General features: G+C 38.6%; 1 protein-coding gene across 2 annotated transcripts in view; it reads right to left on the bottom strand.

The window, feature by feature from the left end:
- The window catches only part of LIN7A (lin-7 homolog A, crumbs cell polarity complex component), a 217,981-nt gene that overhangs the window by 122,163 nt on the left and 68,341 nt on the right, over positions 1–27,477 (bottom strand). Inside the window, exon 2 of one of the 2 annotated variants that reach the window (XM_082350769.1) lies at positions 11,556–11,646. The exons of the other annotated variant lie outside the window; for it this stretch is intronic. Within the exon in view, the coding sequence (XP_082206895.1) occupies positions 11,556–11,637 (82 nt within the window). The 5' untranslated portion in view covers positions 11,638–11,646. The remainder of the gene's footprint in view (positions 1–11,555; positions 11,647–27,477) is intronic. 2 annotated transcript variants of the gene reach the window in all.

A 27,477-nucleotide genomic window follows, 5' to 3' on the forward strand; every position in this document is an offset into this window, starting at 1 on the left:
TTCCCCAGTCAACTGTTTAGTACACTTTTTATATCTGCATATAAATAAAATAAAATAAAAACCCTGAACATCTACATAAACTCTAGTCCCTGTCCTTAACAATTACCCAATCATAAAGTCCATCTGTAACAACTTTTCCAATTTGTCATTCAAGTTTTGCCTATACTTTTCCAGTAATCTGGTAATGGAATGTTCACAAATTCCCGGAAGGCACCCATTCTAATTTTGAGCAGAATAAATGTGGGGAATTTTTTCTCGAATAAAAAGAATCTGTCATCTTGTATCCTTTGCTAACTCACCTAGTTTTACCCCCTGAAGCTATGCAGTATTTGAAGAAAAAAACACGAATTTATTCAGCACACATTTGAGCACTTGTCTTTCAGGCACTGTGATAGGCAATGGGTACACAAAGATGAATATAAATAACTTAAGTTGTTACGGTGACGGCAGTGTAAAAGAAAAAATTCTATATTGTGTGGTAAGTGCTCTAGTACAATTATGAAAATAAATGTTATAGAAGCATCAAGAAAGAAGGGATTTAGGGAAAGAGTGAGCTGGCAAATTAGGTATTTATACAGGTAATTTTTGCTTTGACCCCCAGGCATCTCCAAATGCTTCCTGCTTCTACAGCATACCAAAATAAACACGGTCTCTGCCTCTTAGTATAGCTTGAAGGCAACAAACATTATCTGTCATTGCCTCCTGGCAGTAGGGTGGGAGTACAGTTGACTCTCCATATCCGGGGGTTCCGCATCCACAGATTCAACTAATTGCAGAATCTGCGGATGCAGAACCAATGGCCAACTGTACCACACCTTTTTATGTAAGGGACTTGAGCTTCCTCTGATTTTGTTATCAGCAGGGGGTCCTGGAACCAATATCTGGCGGATATCAAAGGATGTCTTCCTTGACTTTGAGGACTCAGGGAAGAAATAATTATCACTGTTGAGTGGTGCCCATGTGTCAGGCCTGTTCTAAGTATTTTGCACGTATTAACTCGTTTAAGGTTCGTTGACCTTATGAAGTCACTGCTATTTTTATCATTTCCCATTTCACAGACAAGAAAACTGAGATTCAAAACAGTCTAGTAACACTGGAAGTTACAGAGTTAGTAAATAGAAAAGCTAGGATTCAAACTCAGACAGGCTGGCTCTGGGGTGCATGTTTTAAGTGCCATACTAAACCATCCTTGTCTCGACCCAGGACTGAATCATGATGGCTTGACTGAGGTACAGGGCCTGCCTGAGGTTTTAGAGGTGGTTGAGTGGAGTCCAGTGGGGCAGTATTCACTGGGCAGTAGAACCGAGGGCAATGAATAGACAGCGCTGGCTCCCTTTCCCTGGTGAATGAATGAATGAAGAATACATTCATTTTCACTAAATTTTATCTCTTTTATTGTAACCTGTCCAAGCTAGTTATAATTTCATTTATTTATTTTTTTAAAAGACTTTGGCAAACAACTTTTATTGAAAAACAACATTACATTCTTGTTACACTTTTAAAAATATCTAAATCTGTGAGCTTACCTGGCTATTAAACTTAAACATTATATATATTTTTGATTTCGAATTGTTGCTATTGTTTCACGGGTTTTTCTCTATTCAGTACGGGAAATTGATTTGGTACCAGTGAATGATAGATATGATCTTTAAACTTTCTTTATAGATTTGTTATATATACATTTTTTTTAATTGAAGTATAGTTAATTTACAATGTTGTGTTAGTTTCTGGTGTACAGCAAAGTGATTCAGTTATATCATATTCTTTTCCATATTCTTTTCTATTATAGTTTATTACAATATATTGAATATAGCTCCTTGTGCTATACAGTAGGTCCTTGTTGTTTATTCTATATACAGTAGTTTGTGTCTGCTAATCCCAAACTTCAAGCTAGTTATAATTTTAGAATACTGATTTGGTTGGCCAAATTAGTTGCTATTCTTCTTAGCTCTATGTCACTTATAAAAAATCTTCTATGGCACTCATCCAAAATATTGGTAACAATGTTGAATAGGACAGAGAACCAAATTGCCTTGGAATAGTGTTTCAACCACTAGAAATCCAACAGTGCAATCATCCACTTCACATACCTCACACCTTCCACAGTGCTTCTATGAAAGTTGTGCTGTCATGAGTATATAGTATTGCTATGGCACACACCTGAAATTTGAAAAAAAACTATTCTTGGTGATCCCATGTAGGCTCTGTGGGATCACCACTTTCTTTTTTTTTTTAAACATCTTTATTGAAGTATAATTGCTTTACAATGGTGTGTTAGTTTCTGACCACTTTCTTTTTTAAGTGCCAATATCACATTCTTCTATTAATATGCCTTAGATTTTTCTGCCAGGAGGCAACAACAAGTAGATTGGTCTGTAGTTTCCCCAAACATCTTTAATACCTTTTTGGAAGCCAGGATGTTTGTTCATCAGCAATTAGTGCTCTTTGACAACTTTCCTCATAAATCACTTTCAGCATTCTCTCAGCCATATTCCCAAATTCAATACCATTAAATAGACCCAGCTATGATTTGACGGAATTTTTTTCCCCATCTAACTCGGGGGTTTAAATCTTATTGCCATTCTATGATTCCCATTATTCTATCCTTTTTCCTTTTTTGGTGAAAGATGATTCTTTGATAGAAAAAAAAAAAAAAAAACAGAGCTCATACTGAAATATCATTAACTATCACCACAGTAGGCAAGTAAACAAAAATAGCATAATCAGTTGGACTTGGAATAGCTACTGTGTTTCTAGAGGAAATTACCACCAGTTCAAACTAGAAGCCCTTGTTTTCTGTCCAAGTCAGATACTATCTGAGTGTAATTTCAATGTAAGTTTCAATTCAACCCAACTTTTTTCAAGTAGTCTTTGGGTATATTTACTTTTACTTTTAATAGACAAGTCTTCAAATTCAGCTAGCACATCACTTAGTAAAAGTCAGTCACAGAGAAAAAAAAACCTCTTTATCACGTAGACCAGAAGTAAAGCATTGATGTAATCTACATGACTTTAAGGTTGTGTTTACATTTGCCAACCCAGAGTGATTTCAAATTAAATGGATTCTAACTTGTTTATCAGGACATAGCTCTATTATTCATCCATTTGTGGTTAAAAGGAAAAAAAAAAGTAAGGCAGTATAGCTTATGTGTGTGTGTTGTTGGAGGGGCAGATTCTGCTAAGCCCTCCTCCTTTTTTGTCTTTTTTTTTTTTTACCCTTTTCAGTTGTACTCTGGCATTAACTTGCCTGGTTCAATTAACAAGTTAAGATGGCAGGTGGATACAAGCAATGGAAGTAGGGCTACAAGTATCAACAACAGCACCTCACATCCTTTCTTGGCCCTGGAGAGCATTCCACTTTTAGGTCTGCTACACACACACAAAGCAAAGTGACAAAGTAAGGTAGCCACCGCTTTTACATTATTATAGGTTGGAAGGCTTTTTTTTTTTAGCATTAGGAATGACTCCATGATAGCTAGTCCAACTAAGTCAATTTCATTCATTCATTTATTCAGCTGATCAATCAATCAATATTAAGAGTGTGTTGAGGGCTTCCCTGGTGGCGCAGTGGTTGAGAGTCTGCCTGCTAATGCGGGGGACGCGGGTTCGAGCCCTGGTCTGGGAAGATCCCACATGCCGCGGAGCGGCTGGGCCCGTGGGCCACGGCTGCTGAGCCTGCGCGTCTGGAGCCTGTGCCCCGCGGCGGGAGGGGCCGCGATGGTGAAAGGCCCGCGCAACGCGATGAAGAGCGGTCCCTGCACCGCGATGAAGAGTGGCCCCCACTTGCCGTAACTGGAGAAAGCCCTCGCACGAACCGAAGACCCAACACAGCCAAAAATAAATAAATAAATAAATAAAATAAATAAATAAAGTAGCTATAAAAAAAAAAAAAAAAAAAAAAAAGAGTGTGTTGAGCTCTGTGTAAACAAATCCAGCAGAGTCTCTGACCTGATGAAGACTATATCTCAATAGACAGATGTCAGAACTAAATAAAGAACTCTCTCCAAGAGGTATTGGCTTTGCACCTATAATAGCACCCTTAAAACCCAATATACATATCTTCCCATTTGATACTCCTCTCTAAATGTTCTCTTTTCCCTATTAAATAGCTAAGCCCTAGCTGTGATCCTGAAAAAGCACCACAAAAGCAAAAGCATTATTTTCATAAGTGACCAGAGCACACCAAATACATCTCAGAGCTTGGATGGCTGACAAACCAAACTAGAAGGTATTCACCAGATTTCTGTGTCTTTTCCTGGAAGTTCGATCATTAACTTTTCAATTTCAATTTTAAAACTGTGTATAAAACTCTCATTACACGGAAAATACCTTTTTCAATAAGACTTTTTAGAAATTTGGTTCCTTCTTTTTGTAACTTTTCATTATCAAACAAAAAGAAAAGGTGAATATGACACGATTCTGACTCCTGGAAAATATTTTGTAACTGTAGTGCAAAAAGAAACTCAAATATTGATTTGCAAAAAAAATTAAATAAAAATATGTTTTAAAATGTTTAGTGACGCTTACGGAAAAAATGAGGAAGAAAGCAAATAATGTTTGTAGACTAAAACATATCTGGCTGCTATGTAAAAAGGCTTTAGAACAAGAGCCATAAAATATAGTCAGCCCCTCTCTCTTTCCTCCCCATCACAACCATCAGGGCATACAACTTTAAAACAACATAAAGACTAGCTTAATTTTTACTTTCCTTCTTCCTTAATCTCTTCTCATGCTAAAAAATAAATAAATAAATAATGAAGGGAGAGAGAAGAGGAAAGCCCCTTTGGACTATGAACAAAAGCAATTTTCAGGCAAATACAGATTTCATAAAAACTGGTGAATACTGTTGATTAGAAAAGCTATAGGCTGCCCAAGGCTTGAATTGGGAAATACATAAAGTAATAAGCTCCGCTTGCCTTGAAAAGGGAAAAGGGAAGAGAGAAAATTTTTAATGTATCACAAATTCTATGAAAAGTGTGGCACTCATGGGATTTCCATTTGCATTCAACTTTTGCACTCATGTTTTTTTTCATAAGGTTCAAATCCACAAAATAAAAGCTCTTGGTTTTCTATTAGAATTTTCAAAGGACAAAAGTTTTAATTTTTTTAAAGGGAAAACACATCAAAATTTGTTTAATCAATATTTTAGATTACAACTTATTTTAGAATCCAAGAAATCAAGATCTACATTTACATTTTTGCAATGTATCCAAGTTGAATTTAACTCACAGAAAAGTTCAGTGGCTGTGACACCAGCATTTTATTTTATATAGGTGCCTAAATGCAGATTGTAAACTATTGATCATGTTATAAGCAAAGTCTCAAATATTTAAAATTACACAATTTCCTTTTTTTTTAAATAAATTTATTTTTATTTTTGGCTGTGTTGGGTCTTCATTGCTGCGCGTGGGCTTTCTCTAGTTGCAGTGAGCGGGGGCTACTCTTCTTTGCAGTGTGCCGGCTTCTCATTGCGGTGGCTTCTCTTATGGAGGAGCAAGGGCTCTAGGCACGTGGGCTTCAGTAGTTGTGGCTCGTGGGTTTCAGTAGATGTGGCTCATGGGCTCTAGAGTGTAGGCTCAATAGTTGTGGCGCACGGGCTTAGTTGCTCCGTGGCATGTGGGATCTTCCCGGACCAGGGCTTGAACCCGTGTCCCCTGCATTGGCAGGCAGATTGTCAACCACTGTGCCACCAGGGAAGCCCCTAAAATTACACAATTTCAATTACTCGTAGAAATTATTTTAATTATCCATTTTTCTCCAAGAATTGATTTTGTGAGTCTTCTTTATAAGTCATGTAAAGACTTCCTTATAAGTCATGATTTTTTAAAAAGCCATTCTGCTTAAAATCAGGGCAAAAAGATAAGCAGAAGTAACATTTTGGAGAATTCCATTGTATTATCTTTTCTGACCTTGAGATGGAAAGTGAAGGAGAGTTGGAGCTACTGGACTGAAGGAAAGTGCCTAAATCCATGCAGTTTTTAATATAGTGAAGTATTCCTATGTTCTTCGTTATAATAGTATTAAGTATCATGGATTGCACCCTGCTTTGTTCCCTTGATTTTAGCTGAAGGTCATTCCTGGTTGTAGAGATTAAAATCTGGGCAAAGGTGTAGGGAAGAATTGCACTGAATATTTTAAATTCTGGAAGAGATGATTCCACACTAATCTCCTTATCAGCATCTTCTCTTTGCCACAAGGGTAAATTACAGTTACTACTTTCTACATCACAGTCTAATATAAAATATTACACTGAAAATGAATATATCTCATATTATGACCACGTGGGTTCAACATGTAGATCTATGCATAGTGACGTGTAAATTACAATGTTCAAGATATCTTCGGGGCTTCCCTGGTGGCGCAGTGGTTGAGAATCCGCCTGCCAATGCAGGGGACAAGGGTTCGAGCCCCGGTCCGGGAAGATCCCACATGCCATGGAGCAACTAAGCCCGTGCGCCACAACTACTGAGCCTACACTCCAGAGCCCACGAGCCACAACTACTGAAACCCACGAGCCACAACTACTGAAGCCCACGTGCCTAGAGCCCTTGCTCCTCCATAAGAGAAGCCACCGCAATGAGAAGCCCGCACACTGCAAAGAAGAGTAGCCCCCGCTCGCCACAACTAGAGAAAAGCCCACACGCAGCAATGAAGACCCAACGCAGCCAAAATAAATTAATTTTTAAAAAAAGGTATCTTTGAAAATCTAATTATAATATATAGTGTTTTAGTCTAGCAGTAAGAAGCAAAAAGTTGAGATTTTCTTTGTATACTTATAACCAAATATCTACCCCAGATGCATACTTAGAGTGTTGTTATTTCTTGGTAATTTTTCTTTTCAATCATTTGCTTGGTTATGGAGGTATTAATGGGATGGTAGCCAAGCTTTACATGTGCAACTGCTTTTTCGTGTATTCTTCCCTCTATCCATAATGCTTTTCCTAAGGATCTTATTAATACACCAGAGCTCAGATTAAATTTTACTTTCTCAGTGAGCCTTCTTTGACCAACACCATCTAAATAGGTCCTTCCCCATTATTCTCTATCCTCCTGTCATGTTTATTGTTTTCAGAGCACTTCATATTTTCAACTAATCTAAAATCCTAATTATAACTTATATCATCTGGCCCCTGGCCACCAATTCACAAATCCCATTTTTTGCCACTCTTCCCTGTGCTCACATTTTCACACTGACTTTCTTGATGCTCCCAGGATGCACATGTGAGGTCCTTCTCCAGAGCACATTCTTCCAGATATCTGCAAAGTTTGCTTCCTCACTTTCATCGGGTCTCTTCTCCAATGTCACCAACTCAGAGGAAAGGGTCTTCCTTGACTATCAAGTTTCAAACAGTAGCCCATCACTCTCTTTGATTCAGTCTTACTTTTTCTCACTAGCACTTATAGTTGTATACCTATGTGTTCAGTGTGTGGTTCTCTCATTAGTATGCAAACTCCATTAGGCTTTATCTACTTTGTTCATTAGGACCACCATATTGCTTAAAACAGTGCTTGCCATAAGGCTGACACTCAATAATTTGTTGAATGAATGAATGAATTCCTAACTTATTATGTTTTCCCCACTAGACTCTTAAGGACCATAAAAGCAGAAACTTTGTCTCTGGCATTCCTGTAGCATCTCGTATATAGCAGGTGATAAATGAATATATATTGAATGAATGAATGGTTTGAATGAGTGTGTGTGTGTGTGTGTATGTGTGTGTGTGTGTAATTTCTTTCCCTCCTTAAGCTCTAATTACCATGAAGACTATGTGGTAGTCTGTTTAGCTCACCAGTGTATAGCAATCCCACAGAAGGGTCTGACTTGCTGTAGGCACTCAATAAGCAATCCTGAGGACTGGGACCAGCGTGAACAAGAACCTGCTGTGACCACAGCCACCCATAAGCCCCCACAGAGTTAACCTGAGGTCTTAATGGCAGATGGAAAAGAGTTTAGGATATACGCAGAGCAGTGAAAACCTGAAGCCACCCTGTTTATCCTTTCAGGGCCCAGCCTGGTTCTGGCAAAGGCTTGCTTCCCAGACAAGACCCAGGAGACTAGCGCAGACTTCTGAGCTTCTTACTTTCACATAATATCTTTTGAATTCTGGGAGGGATCAATCTTAATTTCAAGCCATAGCTTTGATTTGTTTGCTTAAAACCTCTGCCCTGAAGATTCCAGATGAATCTGTTGATAATGCCAAAGGGCATCAAACAAGAAAAATGAGATTTTAGCATAAAATCTCCCACTAACCAGTAGAGTAACCTTGAAAACATCTCTTATCATTGCTTCTTTCATGTTTTTCATTTGAAAAATGAAGATGCTAGAAAAGAACCAGCAGAATACATATGGATTACGTATTTGGGTTTGCTTGATGAGATGCCCTTAGGAGGCTTTATGCAGTGTCTTCTTTCCTTTTCTCCTGTGCTCACCTGCCACAATCCCCCTTGGTTAATAATCACAGATAAGTGAGCTATGGTTGCTGATAGAAATCTGTCAAGTGCATGGGGGAAAAGAAAGTTGAAGAACCACTGGCCTATGTTCTCCCTGCCATTCTTTCCAGGGTCAAAATGTTGTGAATCAGGGCTTCCCTGGTGGCGCAGTGGTTGAGAATCTGCCTGCCAATGCAGGGGACACGGGTTCGAGCCCTGGTCTGGGAAGATCCCACATGCCGTGGAGCAACTAGGCCCGTGAGCCACAACTACTGAGCCTGCGCGTCTGGAGCCTGTACTTTGCAACAAGAGAGGCCACGACAGTGAGAGGCCCGCGCACCACGATGAAGAGTGGCCCCCGCTTGCCACAACTAGAGAAAGCCCTCGCACAGAAACGAAGATCTAACACAGCCAAAAATAAAAATTAATAAATAAATAAAAATTTAAAAAAAAATGTTGTGAATCTATGAGCGTACCCCTGTTCACTATGAAACCCTTATAGTTTAAGGGCGCTTAAGTTGTTAAAATCCTTAGTTCACTTACACTAATTTACATTAATTTTTGTTCTTCTACCGTGATCAGGTACTATAGCAGGCACTGAGAATACAAAGATGAATTTAGAAATGGTCTCTTCCCTCAAGGAGTTCCGTTCAATGAGGAGAAAAATGCAACAGAGTTTGAGAAATGCTTTGATGAGGCCAAAGTAGCGGGTGACCTCAGAGCACATCAAAGGACACCTGGAAGAGGTGGGAGAGGAAGTGATCTGCAAAATCTTCCAGTAGGTGACCAGAAACTGAGTCCTAATTTTAATTCATTGAATTCTAGACTGTTAAAGCTGCACAGTGTCAGAATCATTTAATCCAAACTCCTTATGTGCCATAGAGGAAAACTGGTGCCCAAAGAGGCTAACCAACTACTCCAAAGTGAGTATCAGAGTTACAGCTAGGAGCCAGATAAGTATTATTGGGCTGTCTCTTTGAAGAGATTTTTATTTTTTGTAGGAAAATTTTTATCAGTTTATTTCATCAATTTATGATGTAATTAATCAGTTAATTATATTTTAATAAAGTATAGGGGAAATTATTAATATGTACTGACTTCATGTACAGTAATGATGCCAGTAACCCACCATCTGTAAATTACAGACCGCGCAGTGAGCTGCTGGTGAATATATTCAGATACATTCACTGTCTCACCCACCCTGCCTCTTGAGCTACTTATTCCATGAACCTAATCACAACTGGGAAGGACAGGTACAGTCTGGCTGTGAACAAGAACAAAGAATAGAACTTAGTCTGATTGCACTTCCTCTCCACAACTGATCCAGGCGTTTAAAGTAAGACCCCCCAAAGTGAAATGTTTTTAGTAGTAGTAGTATATAAAATTCCTCAGGTATGTACTTTTCTTGGAGTTTGTTTGCTTGTTCGTTTTCTCTCCTAACGTAGTCGTTTAACTTGGGATGTTTAAAGACTATGATTTAGGAATGGGACAATATAAGATCTCATTACATTAAAACAGAAATACTTGGGAAATCCATAATTTCTAATAGCTTGCCATCTGTTTGGTTTTTAGAGGCAATGGATTTATCCTGCTTAGTGCAGATGATGATCCTGGGGAGAAATCATGGATTATGCAATGGATTTCTTACCTTTTAAACTACTGTTATTAATTTACTAGCTTGCAAACCAACATTTTCCAACATAAAATCAATTATTTTTTTATCTTTCAACTCCTACCCCAAGTAAGGTTGCTATGGGCACCACATAACATCCGCTCTGGCGCCAACAGATTACGTTAAAGTCACCCACAATCTCTCCAAATTAAAAAACCTCACTAAGTTTGCCCTGGCTTTTTCACTGTACTCGCAGCAGGATGCTCTTTTGCCTTGCCCCACAGTCCAGTTTAATCCGCTAGAAAGAATATTTTTAGAGGCACATCGGACTAAATCATTTTCATCTGAGCACACCATTTCCAAATGGCCGCCCACGGTCCTAAATCCTGCCGCTGCGGACCAGGACGAGCAGGTGTCCTCCGCTGCAGAGTCGTGAGACTCGGCGCATTCATAACTGGACGTCGGAAGCCAGAAAGGAAACTCGAACACGCAAAGGACAGGTATAACCCCGCACGGATGCACCGGAGAGGCCGAGATCGCAGGGGAGGTTTCCATCCTTAGGCTTGGGGAGGGCCTGGGAAGGAAGCAAACATTGCTTCCCCAGTCAAGTCAGAGAGCAGGACGCACAGGGTCGGAGGTCAGAAGTTGAATTTCAACCCAGCCTGCGCTGCGTCCCAGCGCCTTCCGCAGTCGGGGCACCGCGGTGGCACAGGGCTGGGAGAGGACGAGGCTGGCTGGGGCAGGAGAAACTGTGAGTTGCCACTGCCGGAGAGCCGCCGGCGACGAGGGCAGACGCGACCCCTGGCGCCTTCAGAGCGCGAAGCCCGGGAGAGCAGGGCACGGCTGCCGCGACGCTGCGCCCCGGCCCCGGCAAGGCTGCCCGCGCTCCGCGTTGCCCTTTCGGCCGAGGGCAGCTCCCCGCCGCCGCAGCCCAGCCGCCGTGCGCCCCGGCACAGGTCACACGGGGTACGCCTTGTCCGCCCCCGGGCGGCTGCCCGGGCACCCGCAGCCTGACGGACCCTCGCCCCCCGGCGCGGGGACAAACTTCCTTCCTCCCAGGCCCCCGGCAGCGTAGGCTGGCAAGCGGCTCACTCGCCAGGCTTCCCCGGTCTCCGGCTGCAGGCGCCCTCGCCCGGCACGGCAAGCTTCCTCCCTGCCCCTCACCAACCCCGACACCCGGGCGGGCGCCGAGCGATCCCCGCGCCTCCGCTCCAACAAAGCCGGCGGCCCGGAGGCGATCCGGCGAGGGGCTGGGAGTGGCGGCGGGGGCGCCGGAGCCCGGCGAAGGCACCCTTGTGCCGGGCGAGTGAGGCGTGAAGGGGGCAGCGGGGACGTGGCGGGCAGAGAAAAGGGGAAGAAAGTATCCTGCTCTCAGCGCGAAAGCCTTCTTCGCTTGTCCTCGCTGCCCTGCTCCCCCTGCCCGAGCGCGTCTGGCGGTCCCGGTGGGAGTTGGCGGGGGCAGAGGGGGAGGCAGAGGGGACGCAATGGCCTGGCGGGTGAGCTGCTCCCTTACCTCTGTCCAGAGTGAGCGGCTGGACCACTGTCAATGTCGCCATGTCTGCCGTGGGAGCCGAAGTGACGCTCAGCTTCAGCATCAGCAACCGCTTGTAGTGAGAAAAAGAGGAGGAGATTGGGGGCGGGGTGAAGAGGGAAGACGGAAAGGAGGGGGCAAGGAGGGAAGGTGGTGGTTGTGGAGGAGAGGAGGCTTGGGTGGGTTGGCAGCCAGATGGAGACGCAACTGTTCCGCGAGGGGCGGACCTTCAGATGCGGCGTGAAGCTGAGCAGGTACCGGAGAGCGAAAGCATCGCCGGCTCTGGCAAGGAAGGCTCTGCCCTAGAACTTTGCTCTTCCACCCCAAGGAGCGCTGGATGCGTGTAGCTAGTGTGTTGCTTTCTTTCAACTTTCCACTCAAACAAAATGGTCAGAGTGTACGTGCGTCTGGGGGAAGGGAGAAGAATGAAAGGGAGGGGATGGAGGGGAGGGAGGCAGAGAGATGATTTTTTTCCGATTAAGAGAATTTGTCAACCCCTTAATCCCATCCCCTAGAAAGAAAATGCTTCTAGTTCAGAAATGTTGGAGTTTAATTGTAGTTGCTGTTAATTTCTGTTAAAGTTTATTTTGGAATGTTGACTCATAACAGTACACAAGATAACTGAGTTAAAGCCAGAGTTCCATCACTAGGCCCCCGTTAAAGACCTGGGTATATTGCCTAGAAAATAACTTATCTCACAAGCAAACTTCTTAATAATGGTTTTAAATTAAAAATCACAATGAGAAAACAATTAAAAACACAAAGAGAAGTTTCTATCACTAAGTTTGAGAAACATGTCCCTAGCACTCTTCCAGGCTGATCCTCAGCGTTGCCACTTGCTGATTAATTAACATATGTGACAGGAATTGAACTAAGCCATGGCCTGACTTGGGGATTCAATACAGTCCCTGCCTTCCAATAGCCTGTAATCTAATGGGAGGTGATGTTTTTAAAAGGGTGACTTTAGAGTCAGTTGATCAAGATTCAGTTACTAGAACCTTCAACTATTAGCTGTGACCCCCTTCACCCCAACAGACTGCTTTCACTATCTTGCCACTGAAGGGACTCTCATTTTTTTGATCAAGAAATTAAGAGGCATATAGAAATCTTGTGTAAGCAGAAGGGTGATGACTATGGGTTCAGGATTGGAAATGACAAAGCTGCCTCCATCACCTTCCCTATGACAGAGCAGAATTGTTTTGGCTAGCAATATACTCCTGAAGACAGACACAGTTTTACAGCAAAATATTTGCATATAATCTACGTCATTGCCTTCTGATTACAATATGGATGGTTTCTGAAAACCTTTCCCATCTCATGGTTTACATTTGAAAAAAAACTAACAAACAAGATTTCACCAGTGATTTGAGAAAGTCATAAATGATTGGCCAAACACCTAACAGACCTTAAAGACATAAGGAAAATCATAGTTCAGCATGCCTAAATTTTCATTTAGTGTGTAGACAGAACACTGATCTTGAAATTCAAGTCTTAGTTATGTGCTTTTCAGAAAGTGTTTAGACAGAACACTGATCTGGAAATTCAAGTCTTAGTTATGTGCGTTTCAGGAATCAAATCTCTCACTGATCCCCAGTTTCTTCATCTGTCAAACAAGGGGACAGATGTAATCTTCAATCTCACTGAGGTTCTGTAAAATGAGGGAACTAATCCTTCCCTGCAATCTCACTGAGTTTTGTGAGGGTCTGATGAGATCATGCACATGTATGTGCTTTGAAAACAGTGAAGTATATACAAATATATTCATACGACAAACATACATCCCACCTGAACTGTACGGCAACACTCTGCTAGGCGCTAGCCATGCAAAGATTAATGAGACGTGGCCATTTTTCTAGACAGTGCTCAGTACAAGTTGGGAGACAAATAATGAGCTGGCTGTGAGAATATGAGCAAGCTCTGAGCAAGAATGAGAGCAGTAAGTGCTCTAAGCACCGCAGAAGGGAAGTGCTGTGGGAGACAGGAAGAAGCAACAGTTCTGGTGGACTATCATTATTCATCTCCCCTAAATCAAACAATAGACAGAAGTTGAACTGTGGACGATAACAACAGAGTATGTTCCAAGGCTTTGCACAAAATATCAAACCTCAGTCAATCACTGAGGACCAAAAGAACATACAAATCCCTTGGCCACTAATGTAGTTCTTAACAACATCCTGTATTGTGAATATGTACTTTAGTGGCTTGATTCATAAATCTAAAAGCCATAATTTCAATACAAATCCCAGATTGTGAAGTCCGTGAAGGTAGGCTTTTTGTCTTTTTGTTTCCGGATGTAGCCTCAGCACCAAACATTTAATAGAATGTTTCTGGACTTATGCTTTGAGCTCCCTAATTGAAAATTTACTCTACCATTCTCCCCGTGTGTTGACTCTGTAGGGTTTTTGTATGGATTGAAAAAGACAGGACGAGAAAGCACAAATCACCATATATTCGTTAGTTATTATTTCTAATAGTGGCAAGTTCAATGCCTTTAGCTTATGTCTGCACAGGTGTAAAAAATGAATAATAAACAATTCATTATCTGTTAGATTTTGTTTTTTGTGAAGGATGAATAACTACTGTCTCTAATAACACTTGTGAATTTCTAATTGAGACATGCAGAAACATAAGAAAATATCCTTAATCTACTGTATTGCTTTGGTAGATATGACCATGCTTAAGTCTCTTGAGTAACTGCCTGGACCACTCCTGTACCAACCACAGTGTTTCATAAAGGTCAATATACTTGATCCATTCACATGTGTATTGCTTTGCTGATTGTGTATTATTCAGGGAATTGTTAAAAACACCTGTGATTATACTTTTAGCTATTTGGTTACACAATCAGTGCAATTTTTCATTAAATGATATATAGTAATTTACCTCTGTGGCACCTTTATTTTCAATGAAATTCATTAATTCAGAAATACTTATTGAACTCTTTATATGCCAGGCTTGGAGCTAGGTTGGTTTCTCTTTATCTTTTCAGCCCAGAGGATTAGATATTATTATCCCATTTTATAGATAAGTAAACTGAGACTCAGAGAGGTTAAGCAACTTGCTTAAAAATAGTAGCACCTGGGGCTTCCCTGGTGGCGCAGTGGTTAAGAATCTGCCTGCCAATGCAGGGGACACGGGTTCGAGCCCTGGTCCGGGAAGATTAATGTTTGCTCTGATTCTGCCATAGGCAATAGCACATGCTGTGGAGCAACTAAGCCCATGCACTACAACTACTGAGCCTGCACTCTAGAGCCCGCGAGCCACAACTACTGAGCCCACGTGCCACAACTACTGAAGCCTGCACACCTAGAGCCCGTGCTCTGCAACAAGAGAAGCCACCACAATGAGAAGCCCACGCACCGCAACGAAGAGTAGCCCCTGCTCACTGCAACTAGAGAAAGCCTGCGCGCAGCAACGAAGACCCAATGCAGCCAAAAAATAAATAAAATAAAATTTTTTAAAAAGGTAAATGTCTTTAAAAACAAAATAGTAGCACCTGTATTCAAGAGCCTCCGTGCTTTCCACTGAGAAACACACTTCATCTTGCATTATTCAAGATTTAGTGATTTCAGCCTTTTATTTCAGAGTTCCATATATGAGTGTGTGTGTGTGTGTGTGTGTGTGTGTGTGTATCCTTTCTCTTTTTTGTTATCCTTGAGATATACTCAAAGAGAGAAATGCATGGAGGAAATTTAGGTCAAAGGAGGAAAGAACTATGACACTGGTTCCATTTTATATAAATACAGGTTAATATTAAAATGACTACCTATTCTGAATATAAAGTCTCTTCTTGTTAAAAAATTCATTCAAAGTTACGTTAAGGTCTCTTTCATTTAATTGAATCTTTGTGAATTAAATGACAAAATCAAGAGAAGGTTTGAATAAAGCATTAGCATACCAAGAAAATGTGTTTAGTTAGATTATAAATGGAGTATAATAAGCACAGTTTCGTATGAGGAAAATAGCACCTACGAACTGGAATTCTTTCAGCCTTGGGTGTTAGAAATTATTTTTGACTGAGTCACGATATCACGTTATCTTCTTTAATTCTCACAGCTTTGTCAAAATAGCACTAGATTAAGATGAAGTGCCAACCTATACTTTGGAATATAAAGGTTTGTGTTTTTTTGAATAATCATAGAGAATCTTACTATATTATTCTCTCCTTCGAGCTTTTTTAAACTGAGTGGCAAGTATGTTCACGGTAAAATATCTGAATCTTAAACTTGTTTTAATAACTACTTATCTGTCTGTTCAGTCAATAAATACTGTACTTACTATATCCCAGACGCTGTTCTAGGCACTGGGATATTGCAGTGAACAAGAAAAGGCCCTGTTCTCACTTGGCTTATATTCTATACGGGAGAGAAAGACAATAAACAAACTAAGAAACAAACAAGAAAGAGATCAATTAGTGACTATGTGCTGTGCAGAGAATGAATAATTTGAGGACTGAATTGAGTCTAGAATAATGTCAGGATTACAAAAGACAGAGATAAGGGAAAAGGGCATTCTGAGAAGTGGGAGAGAAAAGCCAGGGATGGGAGAGCAGACATGGTGCATTTGGGCAAAATAGGCAGTTCAATTTGGAGCACAAGAAAAACAAGCCTAAACAGGGCCATTGAGAGTCAGGTTGTGAAAGATAATGTAATTAACAGAAATGTAATGAACCTCTCATGGATAGCTTTGTGCCCATCATACAATGAAACGTACAGACTATCCAGGCTAAGAAAAAAAAATTGTGTTGTAGCATCTACATTAAAAACTACTAACATCAGAATGAAATAAAGAGTTACTAATTCAGTGTTGGATGTTAGAAAATTGAAGATGAAATAAAAATATAATATGTCGATTTTAATTATTTTTCATTTCTTTCAAAAAAATTTTTTAAATTTATTTATTTTAATTTATTTATTTTTGGCTGTGTTGGGTCTTCGTTGCTGTGCATGGGTTTTCTCTGGTTGCACTGAGAAGGGGTTACTCTTTGTTGCAGTGCGCGGGCTTCTCAACGTGGTGGCTTCTCTTGTTGCGGAGCAGAGGCTCTAGGCGCACAGGCTTCAGTAGTTGCAGCACGCGGGCTTGTGGGCTCTAGAGCACGGGCTCAGTCATTGTGGCGCATGGGCTTAGTTGCTCCGCGGCATGTGGGATCTTCCCAGACCAGGGCTCGAACCCGTGTCCCCTACATTGGCAGGCAGATTCTTAACCACCGCGCCACCAGGGAAGTCCTCAAAAGAAATTTTTTAAAACTCTGAAAGAATTCTGAAATCTGAATAATCCTCACTTGTAGGGTCTTATTTGCATTATTTTACATTACCAGTTATCATGCAAATAATAAATACAATAATTAATGTTTGCTCTGATTCTGCCATAGGCAATAGCACATGTAATAAGTGCAAAAAGTCTTTCTGGTAATTGTATATTTCATTTATGCCTATTTAATTCATAGAATATAAAATGATGTTTTTGTTTCATTTTGAAATGAACATTTTTCTATTTTCACAGAAGTTATGATTGATCTTTTATAATGAAATTTAAATTCAAAGCTTACAATTTTCCTTTTTTCTTTATGCATCCCCACCTCATAGTTACACCATTGGGAAAACCTAATAGATGCAAGAGAGGCAAGATAAAATGATTTTTAAAAGTGATACTGGACTCATCTCTTTCTCTCATCTACTCAGGAGATATTTCTGAACTTTTAGAACCCACAAACTTTAATGGTTTTTTAAAAATATTTTTATTACCATCGCATCTTAAAATTTTTTAATATACTCAATTTTGAGTCTACAATTATGCTTTTATCCAACAAATCTTTATGACGCACCTGCTACTGTATATGCCAGACACTGCTCTATGTTCAGCGGTAAACATGGAGGGAGTGACTTTCCTTATGGAGCTTAGTTTTTATGAAGGGAAACAGATAAAACACAAATAAACAATAAATCAGATAATCTTAGGTACTAGTAAGAACCACAGTGACATGCTGAAGCCTGTTCACACTGTTATGTGAGACCCAGTTATGTGCATCTTGCCCCAACGTCACTTTTAGTGACATCACATTGGTATCTTTAGACTGGCCATGGTGGGAGTGTTTACACCATGGATATTGGCAAATACTAAATATGGAAGCTTTGTTTTTTCCTCAGGAAAGCTAGTTGTTAAACATTTGCCATCATACCATGAAGTCCACAAGGAAAATAAAATAGAAAGTTGTGATGAAACATGCAGCAGGAAGCAGGCAACATTAGAATGATCAGAAAATAAGTCACATTGTGTTTGATACAAAAATTTTTAAAAATAACATATCTACCCTGTATTTGATGGAGTACTGACAAGGATGCTGGGCCTGGGATGGAGTTAGAAGAAATAGGAGACATTCATGTTATTTCTGAGGAATTACAAAATATATGGAAAGGAGAGAGAAGCATCAATGGAAAGGCATAGTATGAATTACACAATGATGTATCAACAAGAATAAGTGATAGCATAAATTTGTGTATGTTAAAGGCATACACAATAAAAAAAAAAGTCTGGATTCTTTGAATGCTTCCTGGAGGCAGTTTACATTCACTTTTATTTTTTATTTTATTTTATTTTTAAAGGAATGTGTTTTTTTTTATTTTTGTTTTTTATTTATTTATTTTTTAAATAAATTTTTTAATTTTTAATTTTATTTATTTTTGGCTGTGTTGGGTCTTCGTTGCTGCGTGTGGGCTTTCTCTAGTTGCAGCGAGCGGGGGCTACTCTTTGTTGTGGTGCGAGGGCTTCTCATTGCAGTGGCTTCTCTTGTTGCAGAGCACGGGCTCTGGGTGCGCGGGCTTCCGTAGTTGTAGCACACAGACTCAGTAGTTGTGGCACGCGGGCTTAGTTGCTCCATGGCATGTGGGATCTTCCCGGACCAGGGCTCAAACCCGTGTCCGCTGCATTGCCAGGCAGATTCTTAACCACTGCACCACCAGGGAAGTCCCTACATTCACTTTTAGAGGAGACTTGGAGATATTTTCTTTCCTGTACGCGGATAATAAAATGTCACACCTTTGAGGAGAAAGCTACTCTTTGCAATTTTGAATCAAAAGATTGCTAACCAAGTGGACCAGATCTTATATGGGATTTCATGAGAACTAAAGAAAAGGAGGGACAAGATTATCATAATTGGGTGCCTATGTTACTAGAGAATCTTACCATGGTGATGAGAGAACTCTATTGCCTTGATCCTTAAAAAGGACACTAAGGATGTTCAAGGCTTATTTGTTTGTTTCAAACTTTAGCTTTATTTAAAATATGGTTTAAATGGCTTTCTCTTGAAAAGCACCTCAGTTCCTGACTTTCATTTTTTTTCTTAATCCTGCCCAACTTACTTCTCTCAAATTCTGGTACAATGGAATTAATTAGGAATATTAGGAAGAAACAGATGAAAAGGCCATCTTCAAATTCTTCGCAGATTGTGACACAATACAGTAAATGAGGCAGTAACAGAATTTACTGTAGGTGTGCTGAGGGCCGTACTGCCAGTAATTAGCAAGTTTGAGAGCAAAATGCAACATTAGCATGGACACCACATTCAGGAGAGAGTTATAAACTCTTATTTTCAGCCTCCAGTTCTCTAAATTAAAGCAAAAATCACTACAATTTTAATCGGTTTGCATTTAAATGTGATCTTTCTTAGGCTCAACCTGAAGCATAAAGTGTAATATCTTTTTCCTAAAACTTCTCAGTGGGGTCAAATGATGTTTTTCTTAAACTAAGTGCCTCATTCTCTGCTTCTCTGCCTTTCCTGCTTTTCCGGTCCTCAATGAATTCTTATCCCCTTGCTCGTGTAGGTGGATCTCTCTGTTGCTTATAATCTTATTGTGCCATTCCCCAAGTCCGCAGCTATGCAAGACACCGTCCTGAAATACAGTGTCTCTGAGAAACTTCCTCTTTCAGTGATTTCTTAATTTTACTTCTTGCTCAAAGCATTTACCTGCATAATAAATACAATTATGACTTTATTTTGGCTTCTTGAGGATTTAACTAGAATAAAAATTTAAAAAAAAATAAGGCAAATGAAAAATGTTTTAACTCTAAATATCATCAGGTTCCTGTCACCTCGAATTTTGCATAGATCAGTAGTGGCAAATCAAGCCAAACAAATATTTTTGTCTAGACCCCAAATCAAAGCAATTGCAAATAAATGAAGAAAGAAAGCAAATCTCTGCCATTTTAAACCTGGGACAAGCAAGTAAACTATTAAGTCTTTTATGTAGTTAATATATTTTCTTTTTAACGAGGAATTTTGTTTTGAAATGTTAAGTGTAAGAACATGCACATGGAAAACAATTCTTGATAGGTATTACAAAATCTTACCACAAGTAACCAACGTTAACAGGGATTTTCGTGTCTTCTTTCAGAAATCATATGTACATACACATATATATGTGTCTATACACATACATGTGTGTTCACATATCTTTTTAAAAACTCAAATAGCCTTATATACCATATTTTACACCTTGATTATTTTATCTAGTGATATTTTCATATCAATACATTATATATGTAAAATCTCTCTTAACTACTTCAAAAAATTCCACTGAAATCTTCTCTTATAGATGAACTTTCAGGTTGTTTCTAGGTTTTTGCTATCTCAAACAGCATTAAGAAGGAAAATCTTTCTTGTTTATATCATCTTTATGAGCATAAATTCCACTCGGTTATAACTGTACTTCCGTATAACCCAGGACTAATGTGGCCCTTTTCAATGATAATGCTCTCAGATTATCATACCTGCAGCCATTTTATTCCTGCTTCACTGTAGGCATTCTATCCCATGAGAATTGATACCTCTTTTCTATAGAACTGTCATATTTAATTGAACCTAAAATGCCAAAGTGATTGAAAAAAACTATTTGCCATAGACTGATGACCGTTTTTGTCTTCAAAATATGTGGTATGAAGCACCATCCAGCAATCCAATAAATCAATGATGATCACCACAATTTTCAACTGAGAAGCTAACAGTGTCTAAAGCAAGTTAAAAATTAAGAGCCTAAAACAATCCACTTTTGGATATTTGTTTTATTGAAGGTTTTATTTCCACCAAATGAGATAGGAACACAATGAAAACACAAGAAGATGTTTAAGTACCTTGTTTTTTCAAATAAAGTAACACATTGATTCACTAATTAGAGAAAACTCTAAGTAATTTAAAGTGAGAAATACTATTCTTTCATTCAATGTTGTTACTAGTTAGCATTCAAAAGAATATTTAAATGTTAATGCATGTAGTGCTCTCTACTGGTCTTATCTTTATTGCAACTACACTCTGTGTCAAATTTGTATTTACAAAAGGTCACGAAAATTGTCTCTATCCCAAAAGACTACTAGTGTTTTTTAAAAATTTCTGTTTGGTGTCTACTTTAAGTGTGTGTGAGTGTGTGTGTGTGTGTGTGCATGCATGGACACACAAATATTCATTTTTGAATTTCCATACTGAAGTCAGTTTTGAACTCTGCACATGAATTGTTGACATACATTATCACAATTCGGTAATACAGAGATATTAAAAAAGATGGATATATAGTTTTAATGCAAGGGATAATGTTTTTCAGTACAGTTAATAGGCAGTGGCAGCATCTAAGGTGCTTGCTTTTCCTGATCCCTGGAGATGACAGGTGAGGGCCTCCTAGGAGGAGAATGTGTGGCTGTGTGTATTCAGCAATTTTTAGGGGGCAGTGATCACCATCATGAGCTCTTCTCTTTTTTCCCCTCTACTACTCCTTCCTGTACCGCTCCTCAAATATTTAAAAAAATCAACTTAGTGGTGATTTTTTTAAAGCTTAAGAGCAAATTTTATTACCGGTAGTTATGAAAGCTATTTGCTTCAGAAGTATGTGTGTGTGTGTGTGTGTGTGTGTGTGTGTGTGTGTGTGTGTGTGTGTTAGAGAGAGATAGAGAGAGAGAGAAAGAAAATACATTCATTCATTCATTATATAGTTTCACGTCAAGTGGCTGCTATGCACCAAGCCCTGTGCACTGAAGATAAAGCCCTGAAGATAAAGCAGTAATCACGACCACTGATACTCTACTGGAACTATTGGTATCTGTGGAATTACTTCTCAATTAAAATAGTTACAAATACTATTAAGGGAAGTACATGGTACAGTGAGAATCTATAACCTAAATCAATGTTTAGGGATTCAGAAATGACTTCTCCAAACATGGAACATTAATGGTATGTTTAAGGGGAGACTTGAGCACGTTTAAATACTAGCCATTCTTTAGTATCCTAGTTCCTTCTTAAGCACAGAACTGATTTGGGAAAGTTATCTTTTCCATCATTACTGCCTGATTGAGTGAACATAAATGGAAGGATCTCTCATTACTCTGGGGAACTTCCTGGCCAAGAATTTTCAATATGGTCATCATTTGTCTAAAGCAATACATACCAGTCCTATATTTATTACTAACATTTAGTAAATTATATTAGGCCTACTGAAATATTTGTTTGAAGCTGATTACTATTTTTCATGACTATTTGATATTACTTAGTAAATACCCACACATACTCTTACTGTATTTGGTCCGAACAGAGAGAAAGCAACTTAATTCTAAAAAAAAGACAGCATTGATATTGACATATATACTATTGAACAAGTTGCATCCACCCAAATGTATTCCTCCAGAGTCAAAATAAAATATAATGATATTTTTGAGCCATTAAGGATGTTAAAGAACATCAAATCTGACCAATAGTGGAAAATGAGATCCAGAGAGATTAAATCATCTGCCCAACTTTTCCTAGCTAGTGAGGAACAGGGCTCAGACTGAAAGCCAAGTGACAATCAGTTCAATGCTTTTTATACTTCACTATAACACTAGATTGTAAATTTCATGAGCAGAGAGACAATGTTTGGTTTGCCACTGTATATTCATTGCTTGGCATAAAACCAGTGCTCAATAAACACTAGTGAATAAAAGAATAAGTAAAATAATAATTTTTCCTAGAAGATAAACTTCACTTTAAATGCATTTTACAATGAAAAATTAGTTCACTATATTTATTGATTGCTTAATTTGTACAAGGTATTTGCTCTACTATATTCTGTGGAGATTTAGAAGAAAAGGATAGATAAAATGTGACCCCTGCCCTACAGTAACATATAGCTGTCATAATTATCTCCAGAATAAGGTAGGGCTTGGTAAATGCCACAACATTAAAATATATGAACAAAGGATTACATGGAACATGGTAGGCATCATGAAAGACATGTCATTTATGCTGCATCTTTAAAAACAGAAGGATTTTTTAGGTGGAGGTAGAACTGAATAGACATTTCAGTTGAACTGAACAGAATGTGTAAATGTATGCCTCAGGAAGCAATGGCATGCATGTTATTATTGAAACATGGAAGATGTGAAGGAAGTAGCAAAATATTAAGATTAGAAAGAAGCTGGTAGGGAAGGGGAATGGCAGGTACCACAGGGGGCTTTGGAAGTCACTCAGAAAAGTTTAGAATTTATTCAGAAGGCCATTAAAGTTTTTGAGCTGGAAGGTGAGGACGTTCTTCTTGAAATAGTATATTAAAATTTATTATAGAAAAATGATTACAAATTCTAAATAGAGTAGCAGAAAGTCAAAATTATCCATATCAACTGGTGATGTTCTAGTCACATATGAAGAGAAAAGACCCATTCTGAGGTCACACAGACAGGCCTTCACACCAAACTATAGCTTGGTTGATTGGTTGGATAGCACTCAATGCCATTTTCTTCATTGTTCATCACGGAAGATATGAAACATTACTTTTTTGAAGGCTTTTGACTCTGGCTAAAGAAGTATCTCTAGTATACAAAGGAAAAGTAAGAAGTGGCCAAAGTTTGAAATTCTGAGGACTCAAGATTTCTTAACACCTCACATCTTCCCTAAAACGGCACTGTATATATATCCCCCCAAACTCTTTGCTCTTTTGTGAGCTCCTACTAACTGTAGTAGCTTATCTTATCTCCAGGTAGTATAAAAAGAACAATGAAATAACAGGAAAAAAAAATGAGAGATTTTGTTATGGAGAGGATATAATGAAAATACTGCTATTACATAGAAAATAAGATATTCATTAGGAGACGTTTTAGGGAATTATTTAGAAAAGTTCTTCATTCCAAGGTAAGCTTTGAAATAATGATAATAATACATTCATTCAGTTGAAATGTTTTGAGGAAAATGAACTAAATGAGGACAGAGAGTGGCTATAAAGATTCAAATGGTGGTGCCTATACTGGGTCATTTTTGTCAATTCTGATTAATATTAACATCAGTTTTAAAATTAGAGACAAAGCCTGAAGAAAAAAATGGAACATGTTACTGAGCCTGTAGAAATCGTATTATCAGGCGGGAGGTATCTTCCTCTCCTTACCCCAAGTCTTGATGCGGACAAAATTCCCACCCTAGATTTTCAGCATCATAATGTGTTAGTACATAGTGATTGGCATTTTTATTCAGACTAGTGGTCATATAAAACAGAGATTCATATGTGTGAAAGACATATTTTAACCATAGATATGAGATTTTTAATCTTTCATTTTCACATGAGATATATATATAAATATTATAGCTCTTGAGACATAAAGTATCCGCATTTGATATCAGTGGAACCTTCATAGTAGGAGATGAGATAATAAATTTAGGAAATAGGAGAGATGGTAAATGAGCAAGTTAACAATTCTGTGTTATGTGCAGCTCATAATTGCAGCTCTGTGAAGAGTTCCCACTGAGTCAATGGGAGGTGTGGGTGGAGGTTAGAGCCAGGTTAATTGTTGCATTCAACATCATTCAGGAGAAAAAGTGTAGGTAAAATTGCAGCATTTATACTTCTGCTCTTCAATTTTCCTTCATCTCTATACTTGTATTTTCTTCACTTATTATTTATATCCCATGTCTGAATGTTTTCCTCCCTTGACTCCTTAGGTTATTGAAGAGATACGGTCCGTGAAGTTGACTTTCAAGGCATTTAAAAAATAAAGAAAATGCCATTCATCTATTCATTTTCAATATAGAGTTGGAAATATAGTTCCTCGGAAAATATGACCAAGTAATCTGATTGAAAAATAGATTTGTGAGGAAAGAGGTATTTTACTATATGTCTCCCCGGCACGCTAAGGATTGCAGTACACCGTCCGTGCTAAGCCTGCAGATCATTTTAATTATCATCCGACAGGTCATTTTTCTTTTTTAGTAGTTTCCTTTGGGATCCACCTACTCAATGACTAGTAGTTTCTTCTATGTAAGTAGAGAACCTCTGACTTCAAATATGCTGCTTCAATAATTTGGCTTTCATATTCTCTGAGCCCTCATCTTCACAATGTGATTTAGATCTGGGTTATAGTATAATAATGTGTCAAGGATACTACTGCCTAGTTATCACCAACTCCAGGTAGAAATTCTCTTTAAATCTGAGACTTTATTATCAGTGTTCTTTCACTACTTTGTTAATTTAGAAAGTTAATGTTTGTGTAAATTAAAGAATGCCTGTATTTTGCTTCTTGTCTTCTTAAGTATTATTTTATTCTTCTTCTCACTCTTCAAAGTTTCCACTGCTTTGTTTGCTTTTATGTTCACCCCTTTTACCAATATTAATATCGCCTTTCCAAATTTTTATTTTTTGAGACATTCCATTGCTAAATTTGGAAAGCGTTTACATAAATCCTGAGGGAACTGAAAGTGGCAGAAAGAAATATAAAACATTTTGTGGACTGTAAGTTGTCATTTTATTAAATGCAAAAATCCTTTTTAAAGAGGAATAAACAAAACTTACTTTTCTTTTGTGTCTTCACTTTTCAAAGAGAGCTCTGGAAAACAACTTTTCATTAAGTGAAACAAACACTCAAACAAAATTTGTAAGCTTTGGTCAATATATATATATAGTTATCATTACCTTGCTTACCCCACAAGTTTTTTTGACAGAAAAGGCCTATTTTGATTTTAAAAAATCACTGAAAATTGTCTTTTAATTTTTAAAAACCTGAGTCCATTCTATGGTAGAAAGGCTTATACTGTATATTTGTTTCACAGGCTTATTGGTGATTTTTATTTTTCTTTTAACTGTATAGAAACTATAAGTCATACACTCATTTTCCTGGTTATACAAAATACAAGTTCGTTATAAAATTTAAACGAGTTAAATATAACTTGGCAACACCTCCATCAGATGAGACCTTTTCAGATGGGCATTACTTTATTGCAATGAGGGGTCGTAACTGTGTTTCCTCCAGAATGAGATGTAGGTTGAACTTCCTCATCTTACTGGCCTGGAATCTCTACTTCCTACAGGTTTCATTTATTAATATTCTGGTGTTACTCATGACTTAGAAGTTTTCATTTGGACACAGTAGCATTTGGGCATCAAATTTGCCTAATTCTATTTGTATCATTGGAATAGTTTAGAAGTTAAAATCCAGGAATTTTTATTAAGAAAATTTTAAAAGTAGACATATAAAAATAGAATATAGACAATTGCAGTTGATTCTCCCAGCTTGATAACAGGCAGACATTTTTAGGGCTAAACACATTATTTCTATTATCTAGCAGTAAAAGAAAGTATTGTGATTACAAACAAATGCATTTACCAAAGTCAAATGAGATTCTTATAATCCTTATCTTGTACCAGAATGTTATCTATTAGAGTTCTAATATATTAACATGAAGACATAATTCAACGCATTTAAAATTTTTCTATGGTTTTAGGCAAAAGATCCAGTTCCATTGATCAACACTGGGCATGTTTCTAAGAGTTAAACCAATACTGAAAAATGTGAAAGCTCCTTATTCTTTTAAAGGGCATAAGCTAAACATGGACAAGACCATGTTTGAGTTTTGTTTCATTTTGCTTTATTTTGTCTACACACCTAAAATATAGTAGTGAATGAATGATGAGTAGATGGAAAGAAGGAAGGGAAAGAGGAAAGGGACAAATGAATGAACAAATAAATGAAGAGTGATTAAAACTTGTCTGAAAAGGCAACACTGCTAATAAAAATATATTTCTAAGTATTTATTTTATATCTTAAATTTTCTATACCACCTGCAATACAGCAAGTAGACTAGTGTTACCTAAAAACTTCTGAGCCCTAATGAATAGATAAGTTATCTGTAATTGGCATATCCCAGCACCCTGTTAGGGAGGACTGACTTCTACTTACATTGCATTTACTTCACAGGTTGGCTGTGATTTTGCAAATTACAGTGAGATTGCTTCTTCCTAAGGTTAATCCTAAAGTCAGCTAGTAAGGCAAAAGATTGCCCTTGAAAAACCCCTTCTATCATCTATAAAACTTGATTTGGGGCTTCCCTGGTGGCGTAGTGGTTGAGAATCTGCCTGCCAATGCAGGGGACACGGGTTCGAGCCCTGGTCTGGGAAGATCCCACATGCCGCGGAGCAACTAGGCCCGTGAGCCACAATTACTGGGCCTGCGCGTCTGGAGCCTGTGCTCCGCAACAAGAGAGGCCGCGATAATGAGAGGTCCACGCACCGCGATGAAGAGTGGCCCCCACTTGCCGCAACTAGAGAAAGCCCTCGCACAGAAACGAAGACCCAACACAGCCATAAATAATAAATAAATAAATAAATAAATAAAACAAAAAAAAACTTGATTTGGGGTCTATACCCTTATACAGTAATTCTTAAATGCATTAAAATTTTAGGAGTACTGTGTTAAACTTAAGTCAAAACAAAGTTGAAACCCTCAGGAGTGAGTCACTCAGTGCTCAGTGAGAGTATGGCTTCAAGGTTAAGAGTCCCTGCTTTGAAATCAGCCTGCTGATTCTGAATCCTAGATCCAATGATTAGAACCTGTGTGACCCTGGCTAAATGACAATGTCTCTTGCTCTGTTTGCACACCTGTAAAATTGTATTATAAATGGTACCTATAG

This window comes from Balaenoptera borealis (assembly GCF_965194805.1).
Source record: "Balaenoptera borealis genome assembly, chromosome: 13".
Lineage (NCBI taxonomy): Eukaryota > Metazoa > Chordata > Mammalia > Artiodactyla > Balaenopteridae > Balaenoptera > Balaenoptera borealis.